General features: G+C 44.7%; 1 protein-coding gene across 8 annotated transcripts in view; it reads left to right on the top strand.

The window, feature by feature from the left end:
* The window catches only part of LOC114102657 (cytidine monophosphate-N-acetylneuraminic acid hydroxylase), a 75108-nt gene that overhangs the window by 33818 nt on the left and 28963 nt on the right, over positions 1–12327 (top strand). For all 8 annotated transcript variants that reach the window (XR_003584556.2, XR_003584555.2, XM_027948128.2 and 5 more), the window contains exons 4-7: positions 6926–7035; positions 8490–8680; positions 11243–11390; positions 11758–11839. Coding sequence is in view for 6 of the 8 variants with exons in the window: in XM_027948128.2 (XP_027803929.2) it covers positions 6926–7035; positions 8490–8680; positions 11243–11390; positions 11758–11839 (531 nt within the window). In the remaining 2 variants the exon portion in view is untranslated. The remainder of the gene's footprint in view (positions 1–6925; positions 7036–8489; positions 8681–11242; positions 11391–11757; positions 11840–12327) is intronic.

Genomic DNA, 12327 nt, shown 5'->3' with positions numbered 1-12327 from the left:
AGGCCCTGGGTTCAATCCTCAGCACCACAAAAATAAATAAGTGCTTCTCTGCATTTAGTGGTGTTGCCATGGAGTCGCTGAGTTACTGGCAAAAGGTCTGATTAATTAAACTCCTTCACCCACATCACACTTCCTACCCCTCCACCTACAGCAGGCTTCACATGAACGTGAAAAGCAAAGTTGCAAAGCTACAGAAGAAACACAGGAGGACATCTCTGGCTTGGAAACGGTGTGGCACTTCTCGACTCTTCAGACAGTCATTAAACTTCAAAAATATAATTTCATCAATATCTAGGATTTCGGGTTAAGGAAGGGCATCATGGATTAAAAAAAAAAAAAAAACTAAGACATGTGACACTTTCCGATATTTTGCAGTATCCATAACCAACAAGAGATTAATACCCAGCAGATGATAGGAAGTATTTCAAGTTGACCAAGACAGGAAATGCAACATAAGAAGGGAAGAAAGGACAGGAACTAGTGTTTTACAGAGGAACCCACAGACTACTAAACACACAAAAATATTTCTTTAACTCATAAATCAAAAAACTACAAGTTAATTAGTAACCAGAAAACTACCAATGAAGCCAGGAGATTTCACTTGACAACTTTTTAACTGGTTAAAAAAAAAAAAAGATAGAAACTAAGATGATGCTAGACGTTTTCAGGGACGTAGGGATCGCGAAGCGTCTGCTGGGAGCGTGGCTGGTGCAGCCGTTCTAGAAAGTGTCTGGCAGAGTTACCATCAATCTACTCCTGTTCACATCACAAGAAATTCCACTGAGGCAGGATCTGGGGAATGAGTAGATAAAATGTGGTGGACGTACACCCACCATGGACTGCTCAGCACTGTTAGGAGAGGAGCACTGAATATGCATCTGGGAACACCATGGACCTCAACATCAGGGGGTCTGCTGATGTGGAGACCCTGCACTGGGCATAGGACTTAATGCACACAACACAAAGCACCTCCTGCACAGATACTCTGAAGGACACCCTGTAAAGCAGTGAAATGAGATAAAGGGAGCAAATAAAAGAGAAAGTAGCTTTACATGGACCAAATACCTCAGGAATTGAGAAGTAGGATGAACACAGCCCTTTTAATTAGAGACCCTACATGAGTGCGTGAGTCATTGCCCATTCTCCATTATGAAGTGTGTTACCACCCATTCTTCAGAACGGATGAATTTTGGCTCTCAGCAAATAGTATCTGTGCATGACTTTTCTCCCCATACCTTAACTAGCTCAGGACATTCCTGGTTTTCAGACTTTTCTCAGTTTTTTTCACAGGTTTTCAAAATACTTTTATTTTTTTTTAAAGTTAACTGTGCATTAAGGAAAAATAAAAATACAAGCAAAGAAAAAATTCATCCAGTCATAAGCAGCTTAGTATGTTAAAGACTTTTCTATTTTTTTCCAGTGCAGGGTATTGAACCCAGGGCTTTGGGTGTGCTAGGCCAACATTTTACCTTTGGGCTCCATCCCCAGCCCTTAGACTCTTCTCATTGAGGCAAAAATTGTATCTTGTTACTTTTACTTAACATCTGTCTAACAAATGTGATGGTCATAGTTTGTTTAACTATCATTTAGCAAAACATGCTTGACATATTGTTTCAGCATTGAAACATTTTCCTTTTACATTTGTATTTGTTTAGATTTTCCATGGAATTATTTCCACTGCTGCTGAACTGAAAAGTTCTCCCTTGGTAGTTGTTTATCATAAGTTTTCCAGATAAGATCGCATTCCTTTGTCCTAACTTAACTGGAATGTTTAGCTAACCAACCAAGAAATGTGATTCATTAGACAGTCTGCCAATTTGTGATACCCTCTTTAGAATATACTCATAAATTAGTTATATAATCAAGTATCTATTGTTTAGTGATCTTAATGCCAATAATCGATTATTTTATTATTATAGTTTTCTAATGTGTTTTTGTTCTAGTTCATCTTTATTATTCTTCCTTACTTAAGAGTTTAAGGAATATCATTCGTTTGTTTTTCTGGAAATTAAATTATTATCCAAATGAAGTAGATTTCACCAGTCTGCAAGGTCAAAATCAGGATACCACTTTCTTACCACTTTGTGAACAGAGGCGGAAAGTTTCTCTTCCCTGAGTAAATGCAATTTATCTTTGTACTTTCAGAACAATAGTTAAGAGTTTCAGGTTCTTAATTTCTTTTGCATCTTTTAAGAGAAAAAAATCAGGAAGAAGGAAAGTCCTTAGGAATGGTATCAGAGCGAGAGGTTTGGAGGGTGTCCCTGACACCACTGTGTCTTCCAGCTGCCCACTGATAGTAGGTAGCTTTGTTCACTCTGTAATGAATATTCTTTTTAACTCTTCTTAAAGTGTCAAATAATCACCATAACAATGCTAGTATCTTTTACTGCCTGCTCTGTCCCAGGCGAGGTGCTAGACACTTTAGGATTCACCATCTCATTTGATCCCCACCAGAGCTATGTGAAGTATGTGTCATAATTCCTGCGCTGGTGCCCAGAGCACAGCCAGGTCAAAGTGGCCCAGGTGAGGGCAGGAGGAGTCAGCAGCTCCACCCACTGACCCGCCTGGAAGGCAGAGGGTCTGGGAGCCCTTGGTGTGGTCTGCCGGAGTCCACTCCTGGAGCAGAGTGGACAGGTGAGGGAAGGCAACGGGGAGGTGTGACAGAAGGGACCCCTGGGGGCTGCCTGCTGGGACCCTTTCCCAACAGCCTTCAAAGTGCCTTGGAGAACAAAGGAAAGGGATGCACTATGTTTCTCGCTCGTGTTGAGGTGACTCTTCTTTTAGGTGCTGACTTCTTTAAGTCAGGTCTGGGCAGGAGCAGCACCTAGAGGGGCCGTGCAGCCCAAGACAGTCTCAGAAGATGAGATGCCAAGACCATGAGTCAACTACCACACACTTAGTGAATCCCACGTGGTCCCAACATGGCTTGTGGCACCCAGAACCATGACAAGCAGAATGATCCTGCTCTCTCGGAGCGTGCATTTGCAGGACAGATGGACCATGAGCAAACAACCTCGGTGCACCTATGATAATACGAAATGAGAGGAAAACAGGAGACCTGGAGGCCAGGGAGGGACGGCAGCCTCCGGCTGGACGGGGTGGCCCATGGGTTCAGGGGAGGGTGCCACAGGAGATGCAGCTTCCTGTCCTGTAGCACCGGCGTAGCTGGGGTTGGAATTAGTGGTATCTAGTTGTACCAAACTAGGTGGTAGAGAAGATTTTGCATGTTTTTAGCACATAGAAATTGTAAGGGTGAGGGAAAAGCCAATCACCTGATCTGATAGCCTGTGTGCATGTGTTCACATACTTAAATGTATGAATGTTACATTGTATCCCATAGGTATATACAATTACTATGTGACAAGTAAATTTTTTAAATTTATTTTTTAGTCGTAGTTGGACACACTTTTTTAAAAAATTTATTCATTTTTATGAGGTGCTGAGGATCGACCCCAGGGCTGCACATGTACTAGGCGAACTCTACTGCTGAGCCACAACCTTTTATATATAAGAGACCAAAAGAGAAGGAAGAGGAGGAGGAGGAGGAGGAGAGAGAGAGAGAGAGAGAGAGAGAGAGAGAGAGAGAGAGAGAGAAGGGAGAGGGAAGGAAAGGGGGAGGAAGGCTCTCTCTGGTAAGACGACATGTGGCCCCAGTGGAGCCAGAGGCTGAGCAGGTTGATAGGCAGGGGCAGGGGCCTTCCAGGCAGATCTGGTCGGGTGAGCCCCCTTTTGCCAGGGCAGAGGGAGGAACACAAGTGGGAAGGAGAAGCTCAGGAGGGGCATGGGGAGAAGAAAAGGCTTTTAGAGGAAGTGGATGTTTACATTTTCAGTCCTTTCCTTGTGTGGTCCATCAAATGACCTAGAAAACTTGACGTTTGATGGAGGGATCTCTGTTTACCGTGGCAGAGACTGATTCTGAAATGTGTCATTTTTTATTCTGTGGTCACTTTTACCTCATTTTCTTCCATAGGCAGTTTTTTCAAAGTGAGTATAATCAGCAGTGGTTTCAAAGGGGCAGATGAGACATCTCCACATTCGATGTCATTGCAAAGCACATGGCTGCTAGGACAGAGTGAAGATGCCCTTTGTTTAACATTTTTAAAATTTGCTCTAATTAGTTATACATGACAGTAGAAGGCAGTAGGATACATCATACATAAAGGGAGTATGATTCCTCGTTCTTCTGGTTTAGGTGATGTAGAACCCTACCGGCTGTGTAGACATATGTGTACACAACATAATAATGTCCAATTCATCTACTATCTCTCCTACCCCCTACTCCTCCCTTCTCTTCACTCCCCTCTACCTAATCTGAACTAACTCCATTCTTCCTGAGCTCCTATGCCCCAATTATGGATCAATATCTGCATATCAGAGAAAACATTCAGTCTTTGGTTTTTTTGGAATTGGCTTATTTCACTTAGTATGATATTCTCCAGCTCCATCCATTTACCTGCAAATGCCATAATTTAATTTTTCTTTAAGGCTGAGTAATATTCCATTGTGTATATGTACCACAGTTTCTTTATCCATTCATCTACTGAAGGGTACCTAGGTTGGTTCCATAGCTTAGCTATTGTGAGTTGAGCTGCTATAAACGTTGATGTGGCTGCATCACTGTGGTATGCTGATTTTAAGTCCTTTTGGAATAAACCATGGAGTGGGATAGCTGGGTCAGATGTAGGTTCCATTCCAAGTTTTCTGAGGAATCTCCATACTGCTTTCTAGAGTGGTTGCACCAATTGCAGTCCCACCAACAATGTATGATTTTTTTCCCACATTCTCACCAACATTTATTGTTGCTTATATTTTTGATAATTGCCATTCTGACTTAGAGTAGTTTTGATTTATATTTCTCTAATTGCAAGAGATGCTGAACATTTTTTCATATATTTGTTGATCGTATTTCTTCTTCTGTGAAGTGTCTATTCAGTTTCTTAGCCCATTTATTGATTGGATTTTATTTATTTATTTATTGGCATTAAGTTTTTTTTTTTTTTTTTTTGAGTTCTTTATATATCCTGGAGATTAGTGCTCTATGATAACGATTTTTCTCCCATTCTGTAATCTCTCTCCTCTCATTATTGATTGTTCCTTTGCTGAGAGAAGCTTTTTAGTTTGAATCCATCTTGTTTATTGATTCTTTTTTTTTCAAGAGAGAGAGAGAGAGAGAGAATTTTTTTTAATATTTATTTTTTAGTTCTCGGCGGACACAACATCTTTGTTTGTATGTGGTGCTGAGGATCGAACCCGGGCCGCACGCATGCTAGGCGAGCGTGCTACCGCTTGAGCCACATCCCCAGCCCATATTTATTCTTGATTTTACTTCTTGTGCTTTAGGAGTCTTGTTTAGGAAGCCAGGTCCTAGGCTGACATGGTGAAGATCTGGGCCTGTTCTTTCTTCTGTTAGATACAGGGTCTCTGGTCTAATGCCTGAGTCTTTGATTCACTTTGAGTTGGTTCTGTCAGGGTGAGAGAGAGGGGGTTCATTTCATTTTGTTGAATGTGGATTTCCAGTTTTCCAGCACCGTTGGTCGCTGTCTTTTGGAGATGCCCTTGACAGGGACTGCCTTGGTGGCAGACGACATATGCCTCAAATAGCAATTGGTACAATTGCAGTGTTTATTAGGATCAATTATCCTGGTATCCTTGGAAGTAGCAAAGCTTAAAGATAAGAACATCAAAGAGGGGGAGCAGGTGCCTTGCTGGAGGTCACCCACTGTGAAGTGGGGAAGTGAGAGTTCTGCGGGGGACACCTGTCTCCAGTTCACGCCCACCACACCACAGGGAGACCATCCAGGGTGCTCTTCCTCCCTCCCGCAGAGCCTCCTGTAGCTCTCTCAGGGATCTCAGACTAGTTCTGACTGTATTACCCTCCTGCTGCATCCTGAGGTGCTGTTTTGACTTCGTGCAATAGAAACCCAATCCCGGGTCCTGACCCTACGGGGGCCTGCTTCTCACATCACAGCAACTCGGAGAGCAAAGTGCCGTGGCTCCATGGCTCCACCCAGGAGCCTGCTCGCCTCCTCTCTGCTTTGTCTCTTAGTAAGTGGCTCTTCTCCTCAGGGTCTCATGACGGCTCCTGTCCCTAAGGAATAGCAACCATGTCCAAATAAGAGGGGAAAGTGGAAGGCCACTAGGGCAGGTCCCTGGATCCTTCCTCTTGGTCAGGGAAGGAGCAGTGTTCCCGCAGATCCTGCTGCAGACATCCACGCACATCCCGCCGGCCAGAGCTGTGCTCAGAATGTGTAGGAGCTTTGTCTAGGAGCCCCCAGGACCACAGGCATGCCTGAGTGGCCCGCCTCAGCGACACACACCTCCTGGGGAAACAGAGGCTGCAGGAAGGAGGAGGAGGACAGTGGGTCCTGAGCAGGCTGCCACCAGGGTCCCCACAGTGCCTTCACAGCCTCACTGATTCCTCCTGGCTCCAAGGTAAAACCTAAACCACTGGGCATGGCACGTGGGGTCCTTCAGGCTCTGACTGGTCCAGTCCCCATCGGCCATTGACTCGCCAGGCTGTCACTTACCGGGCACTTTGTGAACAGCGAACTCTCCACACCCGGCACCCGCACATGCTGGGGCCCATCCCCCTGCCGGCCTCACCAGGGTTCTCTGGTCCCCAGACACCCCACCTTCCCGGGCTGGCTGGGGTTACTTATTGTGTGAAACGGGCTTGGCCCTTACCAGAAGGCACTTCTCGGCACCGAGCCCATCCCTCTCCCTCACTCACTGCGGTGAGGTGGTGCATGTCCAGCGCCGCAGGCCTCTGAGTTCTGGGCTGTAAAGTGAGTCGGAGGTAGACTTGTTTTAATTTTCCTTTGATTTTTTTTCTACTCTGTGTACTTGAACCACAGGTTGCTATTTCAGTAATACTTTTTAAGCCATTTTTTGTTAATAATCCAAATTTATTTCCCTTTGGTTCCAGTTGTTGAAATGGATGAAAACAGTGGACTTTTACTTCTAGAACTAAATCCTCCTAACCCCTGGGATTCAGATCCCAGGCCCCCTGAAGATTTGGCTTTTGGGGAAGTGCAGGTAAGAAAACAGTAAAATTTTAATATTCTTAGAAATAAAACAAAAATATCCTTCATGTATATTCAAGGAAAAACAATACAAAACTTTAGAACAGATCCTAAAGGAGAACCATACAAAACTACTAGAGGAAGTTCAGAAATTAGCTGGATGCCAAATCCTCATCAGACAGAATCGTGTTTTAGTCTGTTTTCTGTCACTGTAACAAAATATGTGGGGCTGGGTAATTTATAAAGAAAAGAGACTGACCCATAGTTCTGGCAGTTCAAGAGCCAGAAGCTGGCATCTGCTCAGCTCTGGTGAGGGCTTCCTGATTGGATGGCATCCCAATGGCAGGAGCCTGTGCAAGAGTGGCAAGAAGCACCTTTGTGAAAGGTGCCAGTCCACCTGTGACAACTTGTCCCCTAGGCAGTTGGGCTGATCCTGCATCAGTCTAGGGTGAGGCCTCCCACTAGGCCCCGCCTCTTAGCATCCCCCCACTTCTACCGGCCATGATGGCACCGGGCTGGTCATACAGGAGACTGTGGGGGACAAGCCACATCCAAGCCCCAGCAAGGGACAGTGGTATATTTCTACATCTTGTCCTAATATCTTTCAAAACCTCCTTATCTATTTTTCCAGACTTAGAAGTTGGGATTTTTCAGAGGAAACATTAGTTTGGGAGAGACAATCTTAAATTCATTTCTCTGTGTGTTTGGAAACGTGGGCATGTTTGAGCAGTTACTTCTTTAGGAAAAACAAGGGAAGGCACCCCAGACGGGCAGAATTTGAGCTAATTTGGCCCCGACCTCTCCTGCCCTGCTCCGTTGGCTTTGGTGCTGGGGCTCCTGCTACCTTATCTTTCTCAGGCCAGGCGGGGGCAGGATCAGGAGGAATGGGGTTGGAATTCCCCAGTCTGTGCTGGTCTGTGTAAGCCACTGTGTCTCCCAGGACCTGCATCCTGCAGGCTGAGCTGGCGGGTGATGGGGAAGAGAAGGCCACGCAGGCCTCTTGACGGACATGGCGGGTCCATCCAGGCTGCTCCGCTGTGCCAACCCGCACCCGCACCCTCCTCGGCGTCATTCACTCATGTCCCTGTTCACAGCCACTCTCATGCTTAGATCCCCAATGCTGGCCACAGCACCTTGCAGACTGTGCTGTGAAGGACGAGTCACAAAAGATATTCATGGTGCAGGTCACACATAAATGCCAGATTTAGATAGAGTGAGTTTGGGTATATCAATTGGTTTGACACCTAAAACCCAATGCGAGAGCGTCTGCTCTGAAAGAGTCAGGGCTGTGCTGGGAGTTTGTTCATTTCAGGCACCTGCTGAGCCGCAGTTGAGCCCAAGATCTTGCCTAACCTTGCTTAGGAACAAAACTCTCCGACCCGAGTTGTCAGCGAGCCAGGAGAAGCTTTCTGTTTACTTTTGCTGCCCAGTACTGACTCAATCACAGGAATCTCACTCTGCCCACAGGTAACGTATCTCACGCATGCCTGCATGGACCTCAAGTTGGGAGACAAGAGGATGGTGTTTGACCCTTGGCTAATGGGTCCTGCCTTTGCCCGGGGATGGTGGCTGCTGCATGAGCCTCCCTCAGACTGGCTGGAGAGGCTGTGCCGAGCAGACCTGATTTACATCAGCCACATGCACTCAGACCACCTGAGGTAAGGAGCCCTGGCACCACCTCGGGGGCCAGTAACGCTGCGATATGAGCAGGACGGTCCTCCAGTTCTCCTGCAGTGACCACTCGCTCCGAAGCACTTCATTTGGAATGAAGAGAAGAGCACTAACAAAGACGGATGTGTGCATGCACTTTGCAATTTCAATGTAACAAGGGCTTCCACGCTTTGCGCCAGTGGGAATGAGGAAGCTCTGTCAGGGGGACAGGGTTCACAGTCCCCTCACGTGCCACCCTTAGACTAGGCGGTGCAAGTTTAGGCTGAAGGTCAGCAGGATTGAGCTTTGGGGTATTGTTTCCTCAGCTCAGCATTTATAACAGGAATCAGCCTCTGTTTCATTTTTTTTTTAAATATAAAGAGCCAGTGTAAATATTTTAGGCTCCGAAAGCCATGTAATCAGCATTGTGACCGAGTCAACATTACCACTATCATTCAAAAGCAGCCACAGACAGTCCTGAAAGGAAATGACTCTCCCAATAAAACTTCAGGGATGATGATATTTTCATATCACATAATTTTTATGAATCATATATTATTATTGTCTGTTTGATTTTCTTTATGATCATCTAAAAGGAGAACACAACTGACTTCAGCTTGCAAAGTCACACAAAAGCAGAGAGCAGACCAGGCTTGGCTCCCGCCACTGGCTTGCCAGGCCTGGTCTACAGACCCTAGAGCTCCTGCAGGACTCAGGAGCCCGAGTCAAACCCAGGCCACACTTTGCTGAAACCAGAGGAACTGGACACTGGTGATCCCAAAGAAGCATCCCTTACCCAGGCCGTCAGAGGAGAGAGGAGGGAGAAGCCACTCGTATTTGTGAATGAGCTGTATCAGAGGAGGGAGGACCTTCTCCTGCCCCTCAGCTGAACTGCAGGGTGGTGCTTGATTACCTGGTTTGCAAGCGTCATCACCTTTCCTCAGTTGCCATCATCCACACAGAGCCGTGGCCGCAGGGTTCTTCTGAGGCAGCTTCGCCTTCTCCTACGTGACAGAGTCACATAAATGCCATGGTTAGGGTTAATAGATTGGCTGTTGGTTGACTGGCTCCTTGCTGGTCTATTCTAAAGCACACGGGAACTATGGGGCATGGATATGCTTTTGTTTTTATTTTCTAAAGGCAGTAGTTTAATTTTTTTTAATTAACTGACTTAGTAACAGAGTACCTGCAACATACTCCTTAACTGACCACAGCCCACTGCAGTGTGGTGGTACCACCGTCCAAAAAGTCCACTAATCGACCATCTGATTGCTTTGTCTCACACAAGCCCTTGGAACCAACTTTGCACAACTTTAGGCTTATGAGACCCTGGGTTCTTGTGCTGCACAGTGACTTGAAGTGTGTGGTACAACTTTGTATGGTTGGTCATGGCACCATGATAACAGTATCATGATAACGAGGCAATTGTTTTATGGTGTCTGCTATAAAATGTAATTGCCTAAAGTTCAAATGAGAACACTCTCTGGGAATGCACTGAGTTTTAGGGGCATGGGTAAGAATTTTGAATGTCATCTAGTCAGTCTATTCTTTAGCCACTGACTGAAACCTTTTTAGGTTAGCTTCAGAGGCTTGTGTGGCACAGTTGTCATGCACCAAGACACCAGGTTCCACTGTAGTGCCCGACACCTGTGCGGTGTGTTGCCAAGAACCGATCACTGGAAAGTTGCTGAAGCTTGTGACTTTTACTCCCTGGAGTCATTTCTTTGGTTGACCATTTTCAACTCTTTCTTAGTCGAACAATAAGTGTTGAGTTCATTTGCTCCCAGTCATACCATCTGATCTTTATTTATTGAATAGGACCTCCCTGAATCACAAAAACAAGGGAAATGGTCAATGTATTCTAGCGGATAACCTTTATTCAAAGAAAGCCAGGCAATTCTTCCCCACCGGACCTATTTTAACAGTGTTGGAATGTGAACATTGTCAGTGCAGTTGATAAATCCCATATGTGGACTTTGCTCATACTTTTCTTATGATTACAAATTTATTTCACCTGACATTACATTCTGTGTGTGAGTCTGATTCTTAAACTGGAGAGGACATTTTTGAAAGTTAGACCTGCCTTCTAAAAGAAGCACCAGGTTCAGAATCAGAAAATCCAGATGTGAGTGCCAACGTACTATTTGTGAGTTGTACATTTCTGAAGATGTTTTCTCGTCTACGAACAACCTCAGAACTCTTTGTGAGAATCAAATAAAGTGTGAAGAAGAGCCTAGAACTCGTGCACATTTGAAATACAGTAGGCAACTGGCCGTTCATCATTCGTCCTCGCCATACCCCACAATGGCACACACAACCTTGGCACATAACGACCCTCTACAGAGCTACCGTGTGGTGCGTGCACGCTCTGAGGAGAAAGCACAATCTCCTAGAGACTCTCCTTATCACTTTAATCAGCCTTGAGCAGAGATGCTCCTCTGGTCTCTGGTGAGGGTCTGATTTTCAATTCCTTGCTCTTCGGTCAACGTGTTGGTCTCAGGAACAGACAGTCTCTTATCCTAGACAACCCTATTTTTCCATCTTTCACCTTTCCCTCTCTCTGACCCTAGTTACCCGACACTACAGAAGCTTTCCCAGAGACGACCGGATGTTCCCATTTATGTTGGCGACACGGAAAGACCAGTGTTTTGGAATCTGAAACACAGCGGTGTCCAGTTGACTAACATCAACGTGGTGCCATTTGGAGCATGGCAGCAGGTCAGGGATCAGTTCCCTTCTGTACTTTCCACCTGTGCTTTCTGAGGTTGACTTTAGATGAGGTGACTAAGAGAAAAGGCCATGTTGTTTGGACCTGTGCTGGGTAAATACTGCCTTCATTTAAGCTTCAAATGTTGCACAGTTAAGTAAAAGAGGATTAAAAGACGATTTATCTCCACTGACAACAGTAACCCTATAAGACAGGGTAATAAATCCCACTCCAAATAAGGGGCTTTTAAAAAATTGTCTGAAAGGTTTTTTAAAAAGGTCTGGTTAACCAGTCTTTCCAGAAGTGACAACCTTATCAAATACTGGATTAAAGCCCAAACTGATATACACAGTTGTTGGTTTTATTGTTAAATTCCAGGTAGACAAAAATCTTCGATTCATGATCTTGATGGATGGCGTTCATCCTGAGATGGACACTTGCATTATTGTGGAGTACAAAGGTACTTTCTCCTCCTTAGCAACAATGAAAAATGAAAAATACTCTGGGTAGGAGTGATGGTGGTAGCCACCTGCAGCTTCATCCTGTTCTCATCTTCTCTGTATCTTAATTTTCAGAGGATCGAGTACATTGTATCCTTGTCTTAGTAAGACGAGTAGCCATTCCTATGTTCTTTTCAGAGAAAAAAATTACCAATAATCTAATGTACATATGAGAGGGGTGAAGATTTTTTTTACTGGGCAATCAATATTTTATATTTTATAGTAATTCTTATATTTTAAATTTTATATTTATAGTAATTTTTTCAAAAATATCTTTTGTGAATAAATGTCTTTAGTTACTTTCATCTCAAAATTTCATTAAGAAATCCAATCATACACTTTGGACTTTCTTATGAGAACATGGTCCTCCTGCCTTGATAATGACTTAAGTTTGAACTTTGCATAGAATTTGCAAAAGATAGAAGGATTCGTGATGATCGGGTCTTTC

The sequence above is a fragment of the Marmota flaviventris genome, chromosome 6, assembly GCF_047511675.1.
Source record: "Marmota flaviventris isolate mMarFla1 chromosome 6, mMarFla1.hap1, whole genome shotgun sequence".
Taxonomy (NCBI): domain Eukaryota; kingdom Metazoa; phylum Chordata; class Mammalia; order Rodentia; family Sciuridae; genus Marmota; species Marmota flaviventris.
The sequence above is the reverse complement of the archived record's forward strand: the minus strand, read 5'-3'. Positions and strand labels throughout refer to the sequence as shown.